Source organism: Gallinula chloropus (assembly GCF_964237585.1).
Source record: "Gallinula chloropus genome assembly, chromosome: 8".
In the NCBI taxonomy this organism is placed as follows: Eukaryota; Metazoa; Chordata; class Aves; order Gruiformes; family Rallidae; genus Gallinula; species Gallinula chloropus.
The window spans coordinates 1,630,409-1,657,301 of NC_140093.1; the positions used below are offsets into that span (position 1 = coordinate 1,630,409).

General features: G+C 49.2%; 1 protein-coding gene across 1 annotated transcript; it reads right to left on the bottom strand.

The window, feature by feature from the left end:
- Window positions 1-13,276: 13,276 nt before the first annotated feature.
- ST6GAL1 (ST6 beta-galactoside alpha-2,6-sialyltransferase 1) lies at window positions 13,277-26,510 on the bottom strand (the record flags this gene model as incomplete). The annotated part of the gene is made up of 5 exons (XM_084267284.1): window positions 13,277-13,688; window positions 16,059-16,233; window positions 17,524-17,625; window positions 22,895-22,988; window positions 25,876-26,510. 5 exons carry the CDS (start codon window positions 26,508-26,510, stop codon window positions 13,447-13,449), a joined length of 1,248 nt encoding a protein of 415 aa, XP_084123410.1. The 3' UTR covers window positions 13,277-13,446.
- Between the last annotated feature and the right edge of the window lie 383 nt (window positions 26,511-26,893).

The window sequence follows — 26,893 nt, forward strand, 5'->3', positions numbered from 1 at the left end:
CCATGTTCCTTGAGAGCAGCAAGGCATTCAGCAAAACTCCTTCTGTCTGCAGGCAGACTTCTCTGACAGCTCCAGAAAAAGGCAGGAGAAACCCTACAGCAAGCCATCATCACCTCAGATAAACCATTATAGGAGATTTCTCCTTAATTCCTGCTTACCAGGCACTGCCATTGTTCCTGAAGCAAAAGGGAATAAAAAGGTTTGGAATACAACTGTTTGAGTCTAAATAAATTCTTCCTATCCACGTCATTTTCCACCCTTTCTCTCAGTGCAGCTAATTTTTGGTGGGAAAGTCACTTTCTGATCAAGTTAAAGTCTATCAATGGAAGTTGTGCTTTTGCTGCAAAGTCTGAAAGGACAACTTTGCCCACACCAGCATTCTCATCATTGCATGCAGTAGCTGGCTCTGCACAAACGCAGCCCAAACCCCACCTCTTTTACAATTAGATGGTTACTCCAACAAGCCTGTGCAAGGCACATCTCAAAAAGTGTACTGTAAAATATACTTGGTCTAGAGACATTCTAGAGAATGTTTGAGAGCGTGCAGTTAGGAGGATGAACAGTCCAAGATACCTTTATTACCAGAATCCTCTAAGATAGCACAGTACTTTGTCATAAGATAATTTCACTTTGCAAAAAGCACAGGAGATGCTAGACCAAAAATATGTTTATGGATCAAAGAAAGACTGATAAAGCAACAGCAAGAGCTCCAGTCAATCTTATTTCTACAGACTGTTGGATTTGGGCTTGGGTTTTTTTATATAATTTGCCTAAATAAATGACTAGGAGTTTCCAGTAAAAGAAAAAAAAAAACAACTCCAACCATTGCAGTAGCAGCTCAATGACAGTAAGTGCTACAGGACAGGCTTTTGGTGCCAAAATATCTGTAGCTGAGTCTGTAATTGCTAATGAAATGAGGAGCACTGGCTCCTGCTTCCGTGTCATGAACCAGCTCAGCATCATCAGTGCTTCACAGCTCCTGGAGAGGGGCACTTGCCCCTGGCTCCATCGCTGCACAGCGGTGCCGTGCCACACGCTGCCTGACTCAGACACCTCTATCAAGCCTGTTCATCACTACACACATTCCCAAGCCCCTCTCAGCAGGAAATGCCTCCATCTACTGAATTTCCCATCTCATACCAAGCTAGAGGAGAGGTTGCCCCCCACGCTGCACCAGCAAGTTGCTCATTACCCTAGAAGGTCGTAGACAGGCCTGGCAAACACGGATGCATGCTTCCAAGAAAAGGAGTGGGAATGTTTATTTTAGTTGTGCTTCTCCAAATTTGCTTTCAGATAAGCATGAAGTAATTCAGGCATGGGGAACAGAGGAAATCCATCTAGACCTGCTGGGATGGATCAGAAACAGGAAGCAGTTACAGAAACTCAAGGCTGAGTGTCTCTCAAACGATGAAGGGACCCAAACACATCCATTAGGAGCCAAGGTCTGACCCATCTGTCAAGGCTGAGGTTTATTTACAGAACAACTGAGATCCAGGCAAGCAACACCACAGCTTCCTGAACAATTAGCTCTTAATGAGCAGCTTCCTAGGTCAGATGTCAGTCCTGTCTTTGGGTGCTGTGCAGCCACACTATGGGAGCACCCTCGCTGCAGTTCAGGTGACCTTGAAGGCATTTTAGCCTGTCTTTTCACCGACACCAACTTACCAGCTTGTGAGATTTCTCCATGTTGCAGACAATCCCAAAGCAAATGCCATTTCCCCATGCTTCAGGAATGTGATTTCCCCACAGGCTTTGTCAGGTCAAACGGATGCATTGCTCCAGCAGGTATTCATGCCAGTCCCTCCCTGGCATGGGCTGCAGATTTCATCGCAGAGAAAACAAATGATGCTTTTCAGCCTTCATTTTTTTCTGACCTGAATCTTTAGATTTAAGTCTAGCTTATCTTCTCCTGAATAGGTCAGCAGGGAGAAAGCCAAGGCCAATTTGAAAGCTGGTGTCCCAACAGCGCGGAGGGAAGGCAAGGGGGAGAAGATACCCACGAACCCCCCTGGGAGAGCTCCCCTGCACCCTGGGGGCTTGTCCTGCTTGCATAAGCTCCTTGGGGCGAATCACTCATCACACTTGCACACTTGCTTCCCCAAGTGCCCAGAGTGTTTCAGCAAACACACCCCTCTTGCACCCCAAAGACCATGGACGTGCCATTTCAGCCTGAGACTGGTGTGTTTCTCCTTAGTGCTCGTGGCAACAAGGAGCAATTCTGGATAAATTCATTTGCAATTGGAAAAGTGACTCGGAGACGAACAGAGGCACCAGTGCTCAGAGAACAGATGTTAATAACTGTGGCTTCCAGGAGGAAAGTATGTTAGGAAATTTTAATTAGGAAAAAAAGTGTGCAAGAGGGAGAGAGCCACACCACATCTCTAAATGGCTGAGATGGACACTGAAATGGTGTCGTTTCCCCCCAGTTCCTTAAAAACAGACAGGAACAAGAGACTCTCGCCTCTGGACAGCACTGTATCTCCCATAAGCTGGGAGCAAGGGAAAGAGGAACCCCAAACTAGTACAAATGCCACGCTGAGTTGATACTAGAAGAGAAAACCATCCGGGCTCCAGGTCTTTTCAAGGCACTCAAACAATTCAAGTGACTCTTCACTTCAAATGCATTATTCCCACGCTTCCTACGAAGAAAACTGCAGTCCTGTGAGTTTCATAACACATACCAAAGGCTGCTTTCATTTAAAAATACATTTTAAAATACTATTTTTCCTCTGTGGGAAATATCTACTGGCTGGGGATGGAGACTGTGGTTTTACCCCGTGCAATAGACGTAGGCTTTTTTATGAGTTAGTTTGTTCCAGGAGATATCTAAAAGTATCAAATGACCTATCTAGTGAGAGAAACTGTGGTTACAGGCACTGGAAAGTTACTTTTAGACTACACTTGTGGCTTTACTTCAAATACTGCAAAACTAAACTGACAAACCATCTTCAAAGCAATAGTGAAAGCACCATCCAACGTATGACAACCTGACAGGACTGGAACCACTCACCCTGGGAACTCAGTTAAGACAGGCAAAACTCATTGAGTAGTAGCTGAAGGAAAGAAACTAATTTTCATTCACACATCCTTTAGTTTAAGTGTGGAAATTCCACTGACTATAACTGCTCCTGTTTTTAGCATGTGCAAACTTTCACAGTACCCAAATAGCAACTTGTGCTCTGCCCTCATGATGCAATACTGAGTATGTGTATGAGAAGAGCACCTGAGACTTACATCCTAGCCCAAAAGACAAGAAAGTGAGGCTACACGTGGCAAAAATAAAAGTTCTTATGCACTGGCAATACACTACCACAAAATACAGAGAATCTCAGCCTGTATTGGCCCTCCAAGCCTGTGGGTTGGAACGTAGGCTCTTACCCATCATCAAGAGAGATTAATAACCTTTCCAGCCCTCAAAATTAAAATATAAATATATACCAGACTAATAGGTATCACAAGTAGAATACAGAATTGCATCCTGGCTGCATTTTGCACCATCATGGGAAGGCTTGTGCTGCCAGGAGCACATACAATAGCAAAGCCTGGCAGACCCCAGGAGATACCACTAGAGCCAGGAATGCCCCTCGCTGCCATTCCTGCTGAGAACACTGCTGCTTCACCCTGCATCGGTATTCTCCTTGTACAAGTGATTGTGTGTGCATGTAGAGATATATCTATATATCTATCTATCTCACATGGCAATGAAAACCAGCAGAGCCCTGACAGCAGGAGAACAGACTTCTTAAATCACACTGAACCGCACAAACCTGGTTCAGTGAGAAGTGACCCAGTGCTGTGCCACTAAATCCCTTCTTGTGGTCTCCTCCCAGAGCAGCAGGTCCTCACATCAGTTACACCAGGGAAATGGCTCTGGCCCCTGTGCCCAGCAAGGGCTTGTTCAGGTTTGCAAATGGGAGCAGTTTCTGTTGCACCGCAGGGTCCCCAAGATGCACCTCTGTATTTGCTCCAGTTAAAAGGGCCTGAAATATTAATAGCACAGGAAAATCAGGCTGACTTGGGACCTTTGGGACCGTGAACCAGGACTCAGAGTGCCAAGCCAAGTTGTTTTACGTCAAGCACTTCACCCAAAAATGTGAAGTGCTTCTGTTTTTTTGCAGAGCTGGGGAAGAGCTTTGAAATGCACCCACATCCCAGCTGAGAACCTCCAGCACAACGGTATGGGAGCATTCCCAACTGCTTTGGGGAGCGTGGAGTGATTAGGCTAGTAATGCAGCATGGGATTTCTGTAACAAAATGGCATAGAGACAGCTCTATTCACCTCTTCACCACTGTATGGCTTGTGCCAGAGATGCCAAAAAATCTGCCCTCGCACTGAGCTCGCTGCGGCTGAAAGCAGAGTGCGTGTGCTCCTCTCCACGCCTGTTGTACACTGCCCATCCCTCCTTCTCAGCACTCAAAAATCCACTTACAGCTGTACCCCTCTCCCCACCCTTTAAAGACCTTCTCACTGCATCGTGACCTCAGCTCCATCTGCTTCAGCAAACCATGAGGCTGACTTGCCCTGGGCCTGCTTTTAGAACTTTTTGGTATTTATGTGTTGTTTCTCCTCTGAGCAGCTCCCCTGCGACCACCCACTCACAGCTACAGCTGGGGACCATGGGGAATTTGAGACCTCAGCTGCCAGAGGGGTATGCCAGCAGATTACACTTGGTGACAACAAAGCGTGGCTTCAGGTGATGGTATCAGGTCAGCTGCTGTTAATTTGTGCATCAGCTTCTCCAGAGATGCTTTATTGCCTGTGCTGGAAGACTACCCAAAATACAGCATCCACGTAACACTGAGAGAAACCATCTGCTCACAATGCAGGGAAATAAGCGAGCGGTGATGGGATGAGACCATTGCATACCTGCAGCTTTCACAAGGGAAAAGCACACCCATGACCTTCACTGTCTCCTTCCAACTCACCAGAGACCTCACCGGGCAGGGAGAGGGGTGACCCGGGCCACGCAGGAGTCCTTGGGCACGTGCAAGGGAAGCGAGAGGCAGCACAGCCATTCACACTCATGGGGTGACAGGGCTCGATCAGAAAGGGGGGGGGGGAAGCAGGGGACCATGCAATCTTCATTTTAAAATTAGTAGCTACATGAGAGAACTGAAAATTAATTAACTTAAAGCTGTTTCCTGTATTGCCCATCTTATGGCAGGTAGCAATGGAAACAGCTGACTTACCAGCTTGCCACTTCCCTGTTCACAGGTACCATGAAGGCCACTTGCTTTGTTCTCCCCCCCCAACCCCAGTAAAAACGGTAGGTTTTCCACCACATATGGCAGTGCTGTAGTATAGTTAAGTTTCATTATTAAATAAAACAGCAAAACTGAAACAGTGAGTAAATACTTCCACCGGCTTGGGTGCACATGGGCAGGAGGATGCCAGAGGGCAAGGGGCCAGTGCGCAGAGCTGCCTGAGGCTTCTACCATGAGGTCTGGAGCACCACAGCCCAACTTCCAGCTGCAGGTGTCACCCTGCCCTGGCCTGCACTGCACAGCTTGAGGTCTAGAGAGGTCCCCTTCCCTCCTTGTAGGATGCAGTGAGAGAGGGCACGGTTCTGTTGGTCTGGCACAGAGGGCCTGGTTTTGAGTATTTATGGGAAGAGAGACCTGGAAGTTGCCACTGTTGTGATACGGGCTGTGCAGAGCACCCACGCAGCCAACCCCACCCAACGCAGGTGTCCCAGCAGCATCTGGGTAGGGTCAAAGAGAAGTCAATCCAACGGCAACTGCGTGGGCTTCCTTTATGAATATATATCCATTCTGTGGCTTTTTGTTGGCATCCCTCACCAGTATCTGCAGTCAGACCACGACATGCAAAGCAGCCGCTCCCAGCTCCAGCTGTGTCACCTCCAGTTGGTGGCACAACCAAAATGACGAAGACCAAGAGGAACTGTCTCCACCCCTTGGGCCACAGGAACAGCTCGGGCCTCAACACAGAAAGCCAGCTCAAGCTCCAGAGCTTCTTCAGCAAGGCTATGGAAGTTTTGAAATCACTGGGCAGAAAGAACATTCCCCAAGGCTGGCATTTCTGGAGACCAGCTACCACATTACCTGAGTCACGTGCTGATCTTCCCACACAAACAATGCCTAGGATTTGAAGTAGGAAAAATAAAGATGAGAGACCACTCACTGTACTAATTTATGCAAGTTAGAATATTTACTCAGTCATTAAAAAAATAAAATCAAGTGTTTGTGCAAACTACCGGTAACAATTAGTCTGTTCAGGTTCAAATTATCTGCCACAACAAGCCTAATTTAATAAGATGGCCTTAAGTTGCTTATGGCCTTAAGTTGATTAAGTTGCTTCTTGTTAAAACTTCTTTCAACATCTCAGTCCTAACAAATAAAGAAGTTTTCTTCATAATTTTCCCTAATTTCTTTTGCTCAAGTCCATATTCCGAATACAAACAGCTGGGATGAGGCAGCACCTCTGAAATTACTCAGAAAACTTGAGTCACCTGATGACAAATTGCTTTGCAGTTTGTCCTACACAGAGGAGGTCCAGCCCTAACTGCTGGCTCAGCCTTCCTCCTGCATTCAAATGCAAACATCCCCTCACACACATCTTCTTAAGGTGATGTGTGTGAGGGGATGTTTTAATATCATTGGTAAACCGAGAGAATCAAATAGGACATGTCCATGAAGATATCTGAGGAAAAAGCAGGCAGCTGAGAGGGGAAAAGAGATTCTCCAGTCATCCATGAAAATGGTTTATAGCAGGATCGAAGGTGGGACACTTCCCTGATTCATCCCAGGCAGAGGTCTGGCTCCGTTTTTGAGAGGTACGTTAGGCAGCTTGGCATTTATGGGTAGGTATAGCAGGGAAAAGCCAAGTTCCTCCTCCAAACACTTGTTAAGATTCATGTTTTTGTAATGGTTCAGACACCACAAATAGCACCGGCTTTGTACCACAGAACCCACACGTGGAGTGTGCAATTCAGATTTCCTATTTTTCAGCTGCTAGCATTGCCTGAGGCTAGCTTTTAATGAAACACAGCCTCCTTTCACACATAGTTCTGATTTTATTTGCTTTTGGGAATGGAAAGATGTGCTACAAATGCTAGCATAATTTTCACTGTCTAGGGCCCTGCATTTATTTTTAGCTCTCCTGTATTAGCATGGGACTCAGATACTCCACGTTTAGACAGGTTAGATTCATGGACCTGGAGCATCCTAGGCCACAGCAGCATCAGCAGTGCAGTGCCAGGTAAGTGTCTGTCAAGGGCTTCGTGACTTTCTGAGGCTTGGCTCAGGTGGTAACACACAGAGGAGAGCTTTCTGGGTCAGGACTAGTGAAAGCTAGGCTGTTTGAATCCCCCTGATACAAGGACTATCCTTCCGAGGTTTTCCTGCACCAATAAATGGCACAAGGCTGCTCCAGGGCAGGTTCAGATTAGATGTGAGGAAAAAATTCTTCACTGAAAGAGTCATCAGGGCCTGGAACAGGCTGTCCAGGGATGGGGCTGAGTCACTGACCCTGGGTGCGTTTGAAAAAGGGGTAGATCAGATACTTAGGAATATGGTTTAGCATAGGACAGGAATGGTTGGACTTGATAATCTTAAAGGTCTTTTCCAACCTTGTGATTCTGTGATAGAATGGGACCTGTGGATGGAATAAAACCACTATTGACCACTTCTGTTTCTCCTGTGTGGAATGGGGAAGCTCGTCCCTCCCTTCACGCCAATCCCAACATGGCTGAGAGGGAGAAGGACTGCCGGTGGAGCAGAGCCAGTGTGCTGTCCACCTTCATGGGGCATCATCTCCTTCATGGGGTGATAGCCATGCCCCCAGAAATCCTCCCAAATCCACCTTTAGAATCCCCTTGAAAGTGTAAACTAACACATACCCACACAAAACCAGGACCTTTTTCTGACACGCAGAGCGGGCATCAGCAGCTCCTCAAAAGGGGCTCATCACAGGATTGAGACGGTGCTGAAAGCGCCTTGCTACTGTTTTTGTAAAGGATGCTGGGCCAGGCAGGAAAACCACTGCAAGATATTTGCATGAATGGAAAGAAAGACATTCCGAGCTGGTGTTGTTCCCAGAAGCACAGCTTGTGCTGCACACTGACCTTCAAAACCAGCAGCACGCTCAGAGCTGGCAGGGAGACAGAGAGCCAAGCTCACTGAGTTTTGGGAAGTATCTTTTCTGTTACAGAGAGGTCTGGTTTCTGCTAGAAGTTACTGGCAGCGAACCACTTCCACTTGACTCTCTCTGCTCCTCCCCTTCTCTGGCTTTCAGAGTTCTCTGGAACAAATTGCACCAGACGTACGCTTTTCCAGACTCTTTATGAGCTCATTTTTTCCCTGTTCACCTTCCATTCTGCCTTTGCAATCACCCATGTATCTTTCCAAAATGTGCTTTGAACAGAGGGCTTTGTTTCCCCCCAAATGCTAATTGCTTATTTTTTCTCCACAGGTTAGTTTTGTCCCTTGTACACTGGACACAAGTCAATGGCAGAGAGCCAAGCGTCAAGTCTGGCCTGGCTGCCAGAAGATGCAATCGATGTATGAAAGTCTCCCTTTATCACACATGTAGCTGCGAGATAAGCTTAGGCAAACAAGCAGATACAAACTGTCCATCCAAACCATGGAGACACAAAGAACCCCCCTGCTGTGTCACATCACCTTCTACTAGAGGTGGGACAGCGGTGTTTGTTCTCCCCTGGCAGCAGAAGGCTTGCCAGGACACACGCTCAGAAAAGCCACTCGGTAAACAAGTGATAAAGGTGGGAGATTTCAGAGCTCTCCCTCTAACTGCGGGTGGGCCGTGGCCTGAGATCCCACCCGAAGGCAGAGCTGATCTCCTGGAGGGTGAGGGGCCACTTACCTACAGAGAGAAGCCATTTCACAGGACATGGATGAAAGGTGGAGCGTGAAAGCTGGTCCCTGGGAGGGGTCCTTCCTTCGCCAGAGGAGATCGCGGGGGGCGCGGTGGTTGCAGGCCTCTGGCACAAGAGCGTGTGGGGGTGCGGTGGTTGCAGGCCTCTGGCACAAGAGCGTGTCGGGGTGCGGTGTTTGCAGGCCTCTGGCACAAGAGCGTGTGGGGGTGCGGTGTTTGCAGGCCTCTGGCACAATCCCCTGCACCATGCCCTACAGACTCAACTCCAGATCCGCAGACAAGTTGTGCAGGGCGCTACCGCCTCCAGGAGACACCAGCTCTCCTTCCATTGTTACTGGGATGACCAGTCACAGCCTTGTGTGCCAAACCTGTTCCCCACACCTTTCCCCACACAAGGCTGCTAAGCAGCTCGCTGAGTTTAGCTCAAAAGGAGACGCAACTATTTACCTAAAGAGTAGAGGCCACTTACCAGCTTTCTTTCAACTTGGTTTTAAAAACAAGCCAGAAATACACACGTCCTCTTCCTCACAAGCTCTGTCTTCAAAAATCCCTCCTTCTTACCTGGAACAAGGCACAATGCCGGCTGGGTCACAGCTTGCCAACATGTCCCAGTGAGCTCATGAGCTCCATGGGATGCCACGCTGAACACAATGACTGCAGGCAGCTCCCTTCTCAGGACACCACGTAGTATGTCCACAAGCTCTTGCCCCACTTTCACCTCCTCAGCACCCCAGGGTGCTGCTGTTTCTGGACTGTTTGCTAAGATCTCAGATAACACATGGCTGTGCCCACAAATCTTCTGCTCCAAAATGAAGCCTGATGCTTCTGCACCGCGCCTCGAATCATCACCTGAACCAGTGAACACCCTTCCCTGCTGGGCTGATAGAATTCACAAGTGAAAACGAGTGCTGGACAAGAGCATCAGACTTCATGGTACACAACAGGGGAGAAAAAGCCATCTTGCCTGTACCTGCCCCTGTGGGGTGTGTTGGGTGCACTCACAGAAAACAACAGGAACATGTGGCTGGGGTGACCTCTGTGTCTGTCCAGGGAGTGCCAGCCTGTGTTTTTGTAACCATCACTGTTGATAGTGCCAGATCTAGTTCCCACTCACCCCTCCTACCCGCCTTGGTGCGGTGGGGAAGGGAGTGTTGACACAGGTGCATGGACACTTTGAATTTCTGGGACATGCAATTTGAATTTCCGGGACTCTTCTCCCTGCTTTTCTTTAGCGAAAGCAAATCAAACCAACCAACCACAAAACCCCCACAGGTCCAAACAATGAAAAGCTCTCATTCAAAGACAAGGAAGTCCAACGTTCCTCTGCCAGTAGCATGCTGTCATCTCTCTTACACAGCCCAAAATTTTTCTCATCCAACCATGAGTCCCTGAGAGCCCAACCTCACCTCCTCTGGGCTTGCCAGTTTAGCTTTGCACACCCACGCCCTGGCGCCTTTGCCTAAAGGCAAAGGGGAAGAAATGGTTTCCAGCTGGCGTGCCATATCAGCACCAAACTCTGCTCTATGCTGTGGGAAAAAAAATCCTTTCACTTCCTGATACCTTAACATCACAGACTGGTTTCTACTGCCTTGTCTAAATAGATTGCAACATTTGATTATCACAAGTCCTACAAGAGGTTGAGATTTCCTCCAGAAACTGTCTCTGGTTTTGGAATTCTAGGTCTTTACATTTACATTTGAAAACCTAGCTGATCCTGATTTAAAAATGGATCGATACCTGCTCCCAAGTACCCACACTTGGCAACATGTTGACTAGACAGTAGTTATCTGCCTGTCAACTCACTGTCATACTGAAATACCGGTTTTGTCAATTAATGGCACAGCTGCAGAAATAGGTGAATACTGGATAACTTGAAGTTAAAACCTGAAGTCAAGACAAATCAAGGATGTCTTTCTAAAAATCAAAGTGCAGTTCCCGTCACCTTCCAGTATATCCCTTTAATCCCTTCTCCTTTCCCCTTCCCTTTTTAAGGCTGTAGCTTCTGCAACAGCTATAGATTAGTTTATTCCACAGGGAGGATGTTACAGCTCAGGAAGAGTAGTCCTAAGCAATACTGAGAAACAGAAATACCACCACAATCAAGAGGAGAGATCTTCCCAGCATCAATGCCCAAAATAATCTCTTCATTCTCCTCCTCCTCAGATATGCTGACCTTCCCCTGTACCCTTTCCATATCATCGTGGAGCATCTTCCCCCACTCCTTAGCCCTTCCGTGGCTAACTGGAGGGTACAGCCTTGTCCTCTTCCCACTTTCCACATAGACAGAAAGCTGTTCACACTCTGGAAGCAGATAGAGACTGCAGGAGAGATAAGACTTTTGTCACAGTCTAGCTATTACTGCCCACAAGCTTAAACTTGGTCTTCTAAATAAATGACTTGTCATCACTTGCCATTTGCATTAGATTTCAATCTGTGCTGCCAAAACGAGGAGAAAGAGAGAAAAAAAAGAGGATTAACACTGCCTTGTTTTAAGCTCTGCCATAGTTCCTGTAAAACTGTTTAGACTGTAAATGAATCACAGGTCAGACCTAGCTAAAACCATTAAGTTTCATGCCCGGTACACCAGTGTTGCCCGTAACTCACTGAGGGCTCTGCACGATGCTGGGGAGTCCGTTTGATGTGTTGTCTGCTTGCAGGAGCACTGCAGGGGAGCATGTGGTCTAGGGGACCCCCGGTGATGAGCAGGCGTGCTGTGTGTGCTCCCCCACAGCAAGGCACCAGCAACCATCACACAGCCCGAGCCCCAGGGTGGTTGGTCCGGTCACCCCAGCAGGGAAACTGGGGGAAAACAACACTGTGAGAACAAGGAATGTGACAGCCTCAGGAACAAGGCACTGTTCAAATCCCAACTAAACACACCAGGGTGGCAAATCGCTGTGGCAGATGGTCCCTTGGCCCAAGGCTCTCACACTCTACGAGTGGAGGTGGAGAGGGGTTTGCTATGGCTCTTCCAAACGTCCTCTCTGCTGGCCCTTCCTCCGTAAGCTCTCTGTAAGTGAAAATGATTGCTTAGCAAGACACAGCTGCCCACAGGCTTCATCCCACTCCTGCCCCAGCAGTGCAAGGGCCTCAGGTTTTTTACATATGCATATGACGTGACATACAACCTGTAAACCCCAGCAGATCCGATGCATCCCCACAGGTGGGTGTGCAGGAAGCCAGACTCGGAACCAGAGGAGCAGCTCCTCAGCAGCCCTCTCACTGAGATGGGGCTTACTGACACCAGGAGGGGGGGCAGCTCGCTTCCTAGCTCTGCCTGCACTGGTGCAAGGCTGGTCCAAGTCCCCAGGGTCATGGAGCAATGGCGTTTACACTGGTTTCATCAAGGCAAGAACAGGCTGATGACTTCACAGGATTTATTCAAAACAGGAGAAAAAAAGAGCTTTCTTTACAGACATCATGAAACATGTCAGTATAGAAGAGGACATAGAAGGTATTCCCACTGATCTACAGAGATTCCAGGGCTACCACTTCCACCATGCCACCACAGCACAGTCCCCTCAAGCAGGGAAAGGCTGCCCCTCTCCATTCTGCCTGGGTTTCAGCAGGAGAAGCAGAACACACCCTCCCTTCCTCCATGCTCATGGAGCATGGGGACAGTGCATCCATCCCCTGCACATGGCAACTGAGACATCACCTCGGCTAGCTGGCAGGGAACTGGAACTCCTCTGGCCAGCAGCTGCGTGCCCTTTCTTTTACCAGAAATGAATCAGCATGTAACTTGTCAATAACTGCAAAGGTAGATCAGCAAAGAGCTGGCAAGAGGCACCGACTTCCAGTCACTTCTCCCATTTGTGCCTCAAAGCATCTTCCACAAAATGTTTCTGAAATAAGGCTGCTTCTACACCCAGCACAGCACTGTACTGGAGAAGGAAATGTTTGCTAAAATTTATTTTAATTGATTTAAAAAACAAAATTAGAAATATTAAAAAGTCTTGCAAGAATCACTGAATTGTGAATTGCCTCCCTCCTCCTGTGTCAAAACCACCACCTGAATGATGTCAGAAGCTGTACAATTTGAAAGGAAGTTGCCCTGGTTATTTTGGACTGAGTTCAGCTTATCAGCACATAGCTTTGACACTATTTCCAAAGACCAGCCTGGCTCTAAAGAGCTCCCAGGACCACGTGAACAAGTTTTGCATTATTTTTCTTCTTTCTCATTGGACCAGATTTGGGGTTTTTCTGTCATAATCCCTCTGAAGCAAACCAAACTATAATCAGTATTTGATCCTCACTTGTGCAAACTCTGCTTGGAAAGCCTCTCCTGTGTCTCCCATCCATTATCACCAGTTGAGATGACAACAGAGAGCATGAGTCTGTCTCCACTGGGAATAAAGTTACTCCAGTAACTCCAGTTACACACAGATGCCACATGGCTGTACAGCAACGTGTTAACCCACTGCCTTACAGCTGGGAGGAGGTAGGCAGCGAAGCCCTAAGAGCAAGTGTTGCCAACATGGGAGAGCTGTCAAACACACACCAGTGCTTAGACCTAACAAAACCGACAACCCCGTTTTAAAAAGTGCTTCAAGAGTCAAGAAAAATTCCTAAAAGCACTAAAAACTGATCTGCTAGCAACGCACATTTCGGAAGCCAGGCAAGGTCACTCTTCCATGGGTAAAGATCTCCTCGTCTGTGCCCTGGTTTATGTGCTTCACCAAGTTCTTCTCGAACAGGAGCGGGTGGTAGGCTCCCAATGTACAGGCCCGGTCATGGAACCTCTGATAATAGTGGCAAATGTCTGTCTGCCGTTTGGAAGGGAGAAATTCGTATACGTGCACTTCGTCACAGAGCGTCATCATGATCATGATGCCTGGGGAGGGAGAGAAAGCAGACGTGCCCTGATCACACCAGAGAACCGACACAACGAGCCTACGAAGACGATGAAGGGCTGCGAAGGTGATGAAGGGCCTGGAGCATCTCCCCTATGAGGAAAGTCTGAGTAAGTTGGGACTGTTCAGCCTTGAGAAGACTAAGGGGGGGATCTAATTAAAGTCTATAATTATCTGAAGCAGGGGATGCGGGGGGGAATCAGCCAGCCCCTTTTCAGTGGTCTGTGGGGACAGGACAAGGGGCGATGGGCTCAAGTTGGAACATAGGAAGTTCCACACCAACATGCGGAAAAACTTTTTCCCAGTGAGGGTGAGGGAGCCCTGGGACAGGCTGCCCAGGGAGGTGGTGGAGTCTCCATCTCTGGAGATATTCAAGACCCACCTGGACGCCGATCTGAGTGATATGTCCTGGGGAGCTGCTTTGGCAGGGGATTGGACCCAATGATCTCTCGAGGTCCCTTCCAACCCCTACAATTCTATGATTCTATGATCCAGAGGGACAGGCGGTCAGCAGGGAGCATCTGGCTCCGGGGAAAAGAGCTTCCTTCCCACATGTTCAGACAAGAGGGGTCGTAACATCTCCAGCCAGGTGGGGCTGCTCTCTCAACCTCCTCTTGCAAAGCCTACGGCTGACCTGGTCACACCAGGTTGTCAACAGCAACAGCCGTGCCAACAGGCCAGTCTTTGAGACCGTTACCATTCTCTGTGACCTTCATGGAAACTTGGGCATCTGCCAGCCATGCACTACAATGAGCTGATCCAAACAGCCCGTCTCAAACCTGCTCATACAGGCAGTGATGAGACCTCCAACTTCTCCCACCTGCCTCTCGTGAATGCAGGAAAGGGGCTGTTACTAGGGAAACAGAGTCACTGTTTAATATCATGTAAAATTCATGCAGGATCGGAGACACTGGGGACCATGCATGGTCAGAGGAACATGGTCAACAAGACCTTAGAAGAATCCACATGTGAACTAACATGCATTTTATCATCCACCTTTTCAAATGAGAATTTTTATTCATAGAATCATAGAATGTATTGGGTTGGAAGGGACCTTTAGAGGTCATCAAGTCCAGCCCCCTGCAGTAAGCAGGGACATCTTCACCAGATCAGGTTGGTCAGAGCCCCATCAAGCCTGACCTTGAATATCTCCAGGGATGGGGCCTCCACTACTTCTCTGGGCAACCTGTTCCAGCGATCCACCACCCTCATATTGAAGATATTTTTCCTGATACCCAACCTAAATCTCCCCTTCTCGAGTTTAAAGCCGTTACTCCTTGTCCTATTGCTCCATTCACACTTTGGCCTTCCAGAAAACCCAGAGCTGCAAACTGGAACTGGTCTGTGTCCCCTGAGTCAGGTGAGGTGACTTGCTTTACAAAGCAGGGAACCTGACCCAAAGTTAAGCCCCAGAAGCCTGCTCTCAAGCCCCTAACTCCAGTTAGCAACAGTTCTGCTGCTGAAGTCACCAACTACACCGTTACACAGCCGTTCTGCGCATAGCCCAGCAAGGACTTAATAGGTGCTGGGCAGTAGTAAAAACAAGTGGCTCTGTTTACTGGGACACAGAAGGGTGCTGGTGCCCCAGCAGCAACGGAAGCAGAGAAGGGGCTAAACCACAGCAGCTGGACATGCACATGGCAAAGAGAACCATACGCCAGGGCTGTGACTTCCAATACATGTGAACTTCCTGAGAAGTTCACTCCTTTTTAGTCAGAGGATCATGAGATCTGCTCTCCAGTAAGAAAGGAAAAGCTTTGCAACAGCAGAATGCAAAGTGAGCCACGCTGCTGGGAAGCTGGATTTAGCATGCTGATGAACAAGGGGGTACTATGCTGAATAAGGGCAATATCACTCAACTTTTTTAAACAATTACTCACCCTGGCTATCCCCAACCCTGCCTCTCCCTTTAAATATAAATACACACACACACACATATATATGTGTGTATTTCTGGTGGGTTTTTTTAAATATATATATACACACACACATTTTTTAAATAATCCAGTCCTTAGATTTCATCTCAGTAACCAGATTTATTTGCCTGACAAGATCTGAGCCCGCAGGAACCACATCCTTCCTCTCATACCCCATGGGGACTGGTCTGGCACTAGAAGCTGGAAATCAGGAACCAGGGCCTGTTTGTGACTGCTGTTTCAGGGGGGTGCTGCACACCCCTTTAGCACAAGGGAGCTGCTGCTTTAAAGACAGGAAGCTTAAATTTTGGCATAAGACAAACATGGCAAAAGCGACTTTGATAAGCACCATAAATCTGTTGCTGTCTTGGGGAAAAAAACATCTTGGAGAGTCCCCACAAAGCGAAGGAGAAGTTTAGAGGGCAGTTATCTTACCAAGCATTCCTGACGACGGTGGGTTGGGCTGAATGTACTCCAGAGAATTCTCCTGCAGAATATCCCAGAGCTGCCACTGCATTTTCGGATTCAGGATATAGAAGGGCTGCTCTGGATGTCTACTCCGATAGGACTTATAGCTTTCAAAAAAGTTGTAGTCTGGTTTACTGTACCACTGGAAAAGAGAAACAGGAAGTCAGACTTGTTAGTTACACCTCACTCTTTCTCAGAACCGACAGGGAATGAGGACAAGTGAGCCTGCTGCTGCCAGGGCAAAAAATGGGCTGTCACCCCCACACACTCACCCTCTGTCCCCACCACCTCACCCACCCTTTGGGTCGCTGTGAATACCTGGCTCTGGGCAGAGCAGGACAAACCCAAATCTCCTCTCTCTGGCAGCCAAGGGCCATGAAACGACATCAGCTATGGAATGAAACCATGTATGATTTCATTCTGTGCCCCCACCGTAGCAGATGATGTTGGGAACTCTTCCTAAAATGTTACAGACCCCAACCCCTCTGCATGCTGGAGTACAAATCATCCTGTTCTGCAGGCCAGGGTCCTCAGCACAGGCCCCTAAAACAGGCTCAGCTGATTCACGTCCTAAAACTTCCCCTTTCAGCATAGGAAGGGTTTATGCTTTCTTAAACTAACTTTGAGATTGCTTTTGCCTATGCTAAAAATATCCCATCCTGGCTCTACTCCTCTTCCACACACTGTCCACGCACTGTTATGCTGTCACATCTCCTGGAGGTGGGGGACTAGTCACAAGAACAAGCATCAGTGAGAAATTAGGAAACAGAGCCCAGGAAAGGAATGCAGAGACCTCAGTTACAGGCAGAGCTTAAAATAAAAGCAAGGAATGGACTGTTCACTCCTACCTGCTTCCACCCTGAGCCTCCAGATCTCTTTGCTTATCAAATAACACCTTTTGTACTCCCAATGGAAAGTGAATGCTAGAGGGATTGCAGCACCCACAAGGGACAGCCTGGCTGACACAGAGAGGATGCATTTGCTAAGATCTTCAGAGGATTTCCCAATCCACTCCTAATCTGTCAAGTGTCTCTCATGCCTTGAAAGGGCACTTGAAATGTCAGCACATCTTAGGGCAGCTCTCAGGACATCATTCTCTGACAAGGCGACAAGTGCTGCAGCCAGCAGTGGCCTCCTCCCTGCTGCACCAGCCCAGGGACAGAAGGGCAGTGTGACCTGTGACACAGGGACCAGGAACAGTGAGTGTTTCTCTAGGAGCACACGTCCATGTGTGACCAGAAGTGCACATGGATGTATCCATGATAATCAAGAGGTATTCAAGAATTGCCTTGGAACGAGTGATTGCCCACGTAAGGAGGAAAAGGGTGAACAGATACACTTCAAAGCATAGCCCACATAAGGAGGAAAAGGGTGAACAGATACACTTCAAAGCACGCAAATCTGATTTTATTCACAGAAAACTCAGCCTTACCTCATGGACTTCTGCATGATACGGTGCTGGATCCCAGACAATTAAGATTCCAGTGTTATATAGTGCTTCCCTCAGGAACTGCTGCTCTTCCACAGTTACAAGCTTGAGTAACAAAACAAACACAATAAAATACAATATGCTGAATGATCATATATAAGTATAACATACAACATACAGGGTGAGCCAGTGGCCAGGCAGTAAAACACAGCCACAGCTCCCCCACTGGTGGTCGCTGAGCATCCCTCACCACGTGCAGGCAGGGGCCCCTTCCAGCCTCCACCACGGTCCTGTCCAGCAGCACAGGACTTAGAGGGGACTCACAAGAAAAAGCTGACATTATACTCTGTAAGGGCTTTTTTTTTTTTCCATCTGTTTTTACTAAAAATAACCAGGACCCACAGAGTAACCCAGCCTGCATGATGGGCACCATCGCTACAGCTACCAGAGCGGGTGGGAACATCAGCTGCTGCCACCAGTCACCAGGACAGACCAGGAAGGGCCCAATGCAGACACAGCGCTGGCTCTATCCAGAATCTTCAAACCATTTCATCTTTAAGGTTGGAAAAGACTTCTAAAAGCATCAGATCCAACTATCTGCCCAGTACCACCATGTCAACTAAATTATGTCCTGGAGTGCCATGTCTACACATTTTTTGCACACCTCCAGGGATGGTGACTCCACCACCTTCCAGGGCAGCCTGTCCCAATGCCTGACCATCTTTTTAGTGAAGAAATCTTTCCTAAGATCCAATCTAAACCTCCCCTGACACAACTTGAGACCATTTCATCTCATCCTACTGCTAGTTACTCGGGAGAAGGGACCAAACTTGGGAGAAGAGACCTTGGTCAGAACCTGCATGTGAACCAAAGGGAGGAAGAGCACAAGATCAGGCATCGGGTGCTCAGCACTGGGCTGATGTGCTGAGTGAGCAGCTGATGAAAGCATCGGACCCCAGCCCACCCTTCCAGTGAGCCCCACCTTGCCTCTCCAGAGGAGGGTGCTGCAACTCGGGCAAGGGAGGTTTGAATCTTGTGAGGGCATCAATGAGAAGGAAAGCACCACCACAACACACATGGGCTAGAGGCAGTATCAGTGGAGAGAGGCCACTCCCACAGAGGCTCTCCTAAGTGAACAAAACCAGGTGGCTCAAACACAACCATCACAGCTTGTCACACTCGAGGGTAACCCAGGGCTGCATCAAAAGAGACAGAGACTGACCTCCTGCCCTCCCCACCCAAAGGCACAACCCGCACAGACACAGCTTGTAAACACCTGCTGAAGAAAAGGATCATCATAAAAACCAGCTCCCATCTGTCCTAATTTTCTCCATGGATCTAATTAAGTGCTGTCCAATTTATCCTTGAGTATTGCAGCTGCCCTGGCAGCAGGCTGCCTTCCCTGCTGACCTCACAAACCAGAGCACAGGGACGCTCTGCTCAGCCCAGATGTGAACTACTCTGAAACCTAAAAGTGCTTCCTCACATCTGTTCCCAACTCTGCAGGATTAGGCTTTGGCCTTGACCACAGGCACTGCCGGCTTTCATTTCCTCACTGTACCTAAAATATCTAGGCCACTTGTCAGCTGGAGCATGTGATGCTGCAGTGGGACCTTCTGCCTCTGCCCACGGACCCCAGAAGCAGAGGCAAGGGGAGTGCATGGCAACGGGGACCAGCCAACCCGCAGCTGGGTACGAGAGGGATGGAGCACCGCAACGGCACAGGAGGAGGGCAAGGAACACTGGCACTTGGTTTACAGATCCCTGTTTCTATTTAAAGGCTAGACATCTTTCAGGAACTCTTCTCATGTGTTTCGCATCAGAAGAGGCTTCAAGAGTGACTGAGCATCAGAGAAGGCAAAGCCAGAAGCGCTGGCAGAGGTACGCAAACCCCTCGGGAGCTGGGACAGGCACTGCAGCACAGGGACAAGAAGCCAGGTGGGGAGCACCCCCACAGCCACCAAGTGCCTGCTGGTTCCCTCAGGATCCCACAGAGCTGGTCCAGGGCACGACCAGTCGCCTGTCAGTCCTTTAACCCGCTTGCTAGGAGGGATCTGGCTCCCCACACACCTTCTGTGGCTACTTGCTCTGTTTAACAGCAACTGATTCTTTGCAGGCCACTAAATTAATTTAGATTGCTTCCTGACTTATTGGCCTTGCCCAGCTTTTTGTTCCTCATTAGTTAGCTGACATATTGATTTCCTAGTCTGTTTGTTCTTTAGCCAATTAGCTGCTTGGCAAGTGTTGTGGCTAAGAGAACCCCCACCCTCCTGGTGCCCTATCAAAAGGAACCAGAGCAGAACGAGTTCCTTCTGTCGGGCTACCGCAGAGCCCTGTGATCTAAACACGTTCCCCTCTCCCACTGCCACCTTCCTCCCCTCCACTGATGCACTATGTCCCTTCTCTTCCTCCCTGCAGACTCATTAGTGCCAAGAACAGCAGAGGCAGCCGAAGCAAAGGGAGCTCTCCATGGCAGCGAGAAGCCAGCCGAGGAGAACTGTAACCCAGGGCTGGGAGGAACGGGGTATGTCGGTGCTCAGCCAGCTCTGCAGGAAGGAGCTGTGTCCTCCAGACCCAGGCACTCCCCCCAGCACGCTCTCCAGCCCTTGTCTTTCCAAGATGCGAGCACTTCCCCAGGGCAGAGCGATGCCTCGGGTGAGGCCACAGGAAAGCAGTCCTGATGAACCAGTGGAGGTCTAAGAAAATAAGCAAGGCAAGTTAAAGAGGGATTTTTCTTTAGAGCAATCACCAAGTTCGTGGACCTACAGGGCTACCTTCAGGTCTGAGGAGCCAAACTTCTAACCCCCTGCCAGCATGGATCTCTCTTTTCCTGTGCACACAGATGTACCAGACACCCCTCTTGCCTGGTAAAACCACCCACCCCTGGATAGGTGCTAGAGACTGGTCAGCAAATTACAGAGACAGATCTTCAGATAGTTATCAGGCCACTTAGGGCCACTGGCCACACATGCCAAAGGGACACGAGTCAATACAGGTTAGATTGCTCAGACAGATTAGATTTGAGAGATCCCATTCTCTTCATTTTGGGGAAGGGACACAGCATTAATCAATAGGAAGAGCCAAAATAAGAGCAGCCAAGCCACAACCCCATCCCTGCTCCCAGTGACCACTTACAACACAAGAAAGGCCAAAACAAGAGCAAATCACAGCTTTTCCAGCCAGCACCTGATGCCTGTGAGCAGCTGAAAGCACACTGGAAGCAGGCAACCCCCGTAACGAGGGACTAAGTGACACCACCAGAACCAGAGCAGCATGAGCCATTGGAAGTGCAAATAAAACCAGAGAGGAAAAGGAGGCTCCCAACCCAGCTACCCCTGAAGGTAACAGGGATGTGATGGAGCCATTCAGTTTAGAAACTCCAGAATAGAGACTGCCCTGTGCAGTGGCTACATCCAGGCTGTGTTTGGAGTTCCCTTTAGCTGCTAAAAACTGCAACTATTTTTCTCTCCCTGTAATTGAAGTTTTTGAAGCCCATGTCTCCATTTGGAGGGGATGGAGGCAGTTAAAAAGCACCCCCAGGGCTGCAGGATCTGCATGGAGCACTGGAATGTGACTGTAGCTACAAATAGCCCAAAGTAAGGGGAGTTACTACTCCTACATTGCAGTCACCCCCCTCCCTGTGCAGATGACCCTGGTATCACAGGGGTCACATACATGGGTTTGCTAGTAAATGATTTCATATCTCAGCAAGTTTAGCAATGAGCACATCCTCTAGAGAGTTTTCTTAAGTGATAACATGTATCTGACATCATATAAATACACACAGAAGTGAAAGATAAACCAGAGAGGTCAACTAGGAGGTTGTCAGTGGCCAGATCCACCTGTGAAACTCAGATTGGTTCACAAAGGACAAACTATCCTACATCTGACCCGTGGCTTAGCGCAGGGGAATTGAGATGCCACAAGCAGCAGAACAGAGTGTGGTGGCAGCAAGGGGAGGAGGCGAGGCCCAAGAGCAGGCAGAGGTAGCAACAGCGCTTGCACAAGAAGCAGGAATGTGCTTCAAAAGACATGCAAAATGAAATGGAAAGCTGGCTCCACATCTGGCCTTTGAATGGCCAAGCTCCTGCTGTTGTTTTGAGGACCTTCAAACCCTGACAACACAGCACCAATGGGCCCCTCACACGGGACCAGATGGAAGAACTCCTGTCCCGTAAGCCTCAGCTTTGGGGTGAGGAAAGGAAACTGCCTTTTTGATTCTGGAGTACAAAAGCTGTGCTTTCAGCCCCATCCCTTCCTGCTCAGCCTCATGCAGGCATCCAGAGTGAGGAGCTGCTGGTCCTCTGCGTGCAGTGCTGCACCAGCTCTGCCAGCCCACGGCTGTTGGCCCATCTGGTGCTTCGTGGCTACACCCCGCTGCCCCCAGCACCCTGCTGGGGCTTCCCCTGCTCTGCATGGCCGCCTAATGCACAAACACCAAAGGCACCAGCTGGATGCAAATGTGCCCCGAGATGTATGTAAAGCGGAGACGGTCTCTGCTGTGGGTCAGGCAGCACGCGAGCCCTGCTGACATACTGCTCAGCACAGCCCCAGCCCCTGAGAGGCTGCTCCAGAGCCTGATGAGTTTCCAGAGGTGACGAGCAGAGGCACAGCCTCAGACCAAGAAAGAGCTCCCAAGGAGCCAAGGAAGATTTAACCAAGAAAGCAATGCCTTGCATCAACAGCCCGTTCTGCCATGCTCTGCAATGAGGTCCTGGACCCTCTCCCTCACCCACTGGAGTCCAGACCCTCTCCTGGCCGTGTGCAGGCTACAGCTTTAGAAGTGCCTCTTTTGCTGATCGTCTCCAGCCATTTAAGAGCCCTGGTTGCTGTATTACCTGCAGAGTTTGAGGCATTGCTGGGCAGAAAGTAAGTATTAAAAGCCAATAAGCTTCCTTTGTTCTTTGTGCCCGTCTCTGGGGCAGGCACAACTCATCTCTTGGCACACCTCTGCCTGCTTTGCAGCATTAGCTGAGCTGCTGTGTGTGCCCTCCCGAAGCACAGCAGCATGCACACAACTGGCCTTCGTGTACTAACAAAGAGCCTTCAAGCCAAAGCAAAAATCAAATTACCTTGGGTCTGCCATACATGGCAAGCAGGCTACTGGTAGCATGTGCTAGTTTAACTGCAGTAACCCCAGGTGTACAAACTGGCCCATTACAAGGAAAGATGTTCCCAACCTATGGCCATCTGTTGGGGACAAGAGAAACCTGATGGAAAGCCCTAACCTCCCCAGCTTCATGTTAAAGACATCCCAGCAGCAGATGAAGCCACAAGTCCCACAGACGTTCTTGTTTCAGGCTTGCTGGTGAGCACACAGAGCTGTGCTGCTCCACCACGCTCGGGCCATTTGGCACATGCTTGGCAGACCTACCTGCGAGTTCACAAGGCGAATTGTTGTCTTTTGCCCCACATCTTCTTGAAACCCCTGGACAGGAGCCCCATTGAACCGCAAGACGGCATCGTGGCTGTCTGGAAGCAAAACAGAGTGGAAACCTGTGAGCTAACAACCGGCTTGTGAGTGACAGAAGAGTTGGGTCCCTGGCTTTGCATGTTACAGCCAGAAGCACCAAGCCCAATTCTGTGGAAGAAGCTGTTAGTCTAAATTCATGACCAAAACCCTTCTAAAAATCCCCTTGTTTGAACAGCAGTCTGCTGGCATTTACCCGGGTCTCCCTCCTTCTGCCTCTTCTTCCTTCCAAACAGTTTACCAGGAGACATGCTGCCAGACAACTCATTTCCCATGTGGCTGGCTGCACACCAAGGAACGGGGGAACAACGGCATGCCAGTGTCCTCTCTTGCAGCCCAGAGGTTGCCCAGCCTGGGAAACATGTGTAACCACCACAGTGGAAACCGAGGCTGGTTTCAGCGTGCCAGCCTACCTCCCACGTTACAGAAATAAAACTGCTGTGCATTTAACAGGCACTGCTTGTTAAGGCCTTGGGCTCCACTGCATTTTCCCCTGCTGGCATCATCTCTTAAGATAGCACAGCATTCCTCCAGCATCCGCACAGCCAGTGGCCACGCTGCTGCAGTGCCCGAGTCAGGCTGCTGCTGTGGTGTGGAGGATGCCTGTGCCTGTCACCCTGGCACTCTGGCTTCTCAATACCTGCTCCCCAGATTTAGACAGGAAACCTTTTACATGACCAGAGGCATTCAGCTGCAGCATCAGGACCAGCTTCCCTGCCTTCGTGCCAAGGCCACACGACCGCAGCTCATGGCAGCTGGGGTCAGTGTCCACAGGGCACTGCCGAGCCCCCAGCCAGGGCAGAAGGGTTTATCCTGGTCCATCTCTTTTTGAGACAATTTTCTTGAAGACAAGGCTGTTCTCACAAGCAGCGGTGGAGGATCAGTAATCACTGGTGGCAAAGACGGGTTCCTCATTCTCCTAGACATGAGGATCTTGTTTAAAGCCCTTCCAAAGCAACACACACACCCCAGAAAAGTGATGCACGCCCACACTGAGAAGGGGCTCTGCAGTTACCACTGCAGACCCATTAACTCCACACCCTACATCTCATCAATGGAGTACAGGGTTATACTTTCCCTGTATCATTTCAGCCAGACACCAAGAGTTACTGCACCCTAAGTTTGAATTTTACAAGGGTGGTTAATGCCTGTGCCAGAGGAGTGGCTGGCTCTCTGATGCATTCTGTCTCCAGGTGGTTGTGCTGCACTCAGTATTTCCCATATCACATCTTTCTCTGTTCAAGTTACAACCTCCAACACCACCAACAGCCCGTAAGAGAAAAGCTGCTTGCTTACAAGCTTCTCCCAGCTCTGCTCAGCCAGCCTCCCTCACACAGACTAATTCCTCATTGGAATCCTCAGTGTGATTACGCAGAGCAAGTATCACCAGGCTGTTTAAGGAATAATTACTCAGTAGTGCATTGTGTGCATCAACATGAACGCTTCATTTCAAGACTCTCAGAAGCAGCATCTTTTTGGCACCTTCCTGCAACGAAACCACATGTTTTCCTATGTGGAAAAACATCAGGGCAAAGCTGGGGAAAAAACGGTACATAAATACACTGGATAGCCCAGAATCCTTCGATATTCAACTTGCCCAGTTCCTGGGTGCCCAAAACTCTGCAGAATCACAGCAGAAAACAAAGTCTGCAACCCAGACACAAGGAACACAAGCCAGGGACAGCGGTGGGGGTTAACAACTCCCGCCTCGGGCGCATTACACAGTGACCTTTCCAGCATCCATCCCTTGTGATCTGGAACAAACTGCTGCTTCAGTTTCAGGGACAGGCTCAGAGATCAGCAGTAAGAACAACGAAATGGCTTTCTGGGTCTGACATCCCCTCAGCTGCGCCGCGGCCGGAGCGCAGCCCATCACGCTTCGCCAACACCAACCCCAGCGCTCGCCCGGACTGCCCTACAACATGGAGTAAACACCAGCTGCAGCTCTTGAGATGGTCTCCTCAGGGAGGAGTGAGCCGCGTTACCCCCATGCTGAGTTGGATAGACACACCTTTGGGCACGAGCCAGCTGTGCCATGGGAGCATTCTGCAGAAGGTCACTTCTGTGGAAGTCTTTACATCCTGAACCTCAAGAGGCACCTAAAACAAGCCAAGGCAGCTACTCAAAGAAAAAGGAATTGGCTTCTCATGTTTTGACCTGCCTGACTGGCCTCAAACACTCATTAAGAGGAGGAAACGATTACATCGACCAACTCCCACCTATCCTTTTTACCAGGAGGCAATGCAGCCCTGGTTAATACTCCACCACTGCCCTTTTCATCACATCTTCTGTAGCACTGTAACACACTTCAGATGGTTCAGCTTCCTTCTAATGCCTGGCCACCTGCCTCATGGTGCAGGGAGGAGTTTGGGGTGAACTTTTGAGCAACTATCAGAAAACCCCCACATCACTCAGGGCTGCAATCGGTGGGCTTCCCCCCCTCACACCCCGCTTAGTGTTTTCTTTTACTTCTTTGTCTGAAAAATCCTGAGTGAAAATTTTTCTGACTATGCAATGAGCACATTTGTCTGACTCAACCCACCCCAAACCCTCCCAAGAAACAAGCACTTGAGGAACCAAGACGTCTCCCTTGGGAAGCAGTATTAACACCACTCTCTGGGGATTCCAACGCCATCACGAGCGTTGAAAAGACCAGCTGGCACAGAACTACCTGCACAGACATCATGTCCTCTCAGCTCAAGCCAACCCTCCCACTCCCTTGGGGCTTGCCCATTTTGGTCTGCCTGAGGTCGAAGGCTCACAGGCACCATGCTGTAGGGATGCTTGGAGGCTTACAGTTAAGAGCATGACAGCAAGTTGCTGTCATTCTATTCAGCCTAAGTTATAAAGCAATGCTGTTCAACTTCATGCTAACAGACAAATACCAACCTATCTCTTGTCCCAGATGAGATGATTTCAGTGACCCTGCTGAGGACACGACAGCACAGCGACCCAGGCGGCCTGCTGTTTCATTGAGGCTTTTCTCTGGGAGGTATTGCTGCCATTCAGAGGTATCAAACGGACCATCCGATCCCTGTATCATGGTCACATTCACCCTGTCCCGCAGCTGGCAGAGCAGCTTCTCTGGGCTGAGTTTAGCAGGGTTCCTCTTCCCGTTGTAAGTCACGCTGTACTTGTTCATGGACAGGTAGTTTTTTCTGACTCTCTGCAGCCTGGGTATGAGACTTCTGGATGAACTGTCCTTATCCCATACCTTCACAGAGTCTGATGCTCTCCTTAACTTTTCAGCTGTTCCAAAGGTGCTGCTCTTTACTTTGTTGTGGTTACTGAACCAAGTTTGGGGTATCTGACCCAATTCACTGGCTGCTTCACGGGAGAGGCCCTCTGATTTAAGTGGGTGCCTTTTGTCTGAAGACCCGTGAACCTGCAAATCATCGTTCTCAGTCTTGAAAGTAATGTAGTAGCTTCTTCTTGTCTCTCTCCACAGGCAAATGGTCAGAGCTACCAGGATCACCACAAGAACACACATGAGTTTTTTTAGCACGTTGACGTGAACCATAGTGTACGGTGCATCCAGGTGGGACACTGAACGCCGGGCAGGGACCTGGTCCTGCAGAGAGGAACACATCTCAGTCAGGGCTGCCTGCACAGGCGTGCACATATATGAATAGCAGGGCACAGGCGATGGGAGAGGAGAGGAGGAACAGAGGGGAAATTTTAGAATTTCAGGTTGTTTAAAGATTTAATTTCAGAGTTTGCCACCTCAGACAGCAAACAGGTGGACTTGAGCAGGCTATCAGTCATTGCATGCGACGTAACGGTGACCAGAGGCTGCTGTCACTCAAACCATTCTTCTATTCCCTTCCACAAGTGACAGTCAAGTTCAACACAGCCAGTATCACACCAGCAGCAGGGTAACTCTCCACTTTGCTTTCCTTCATC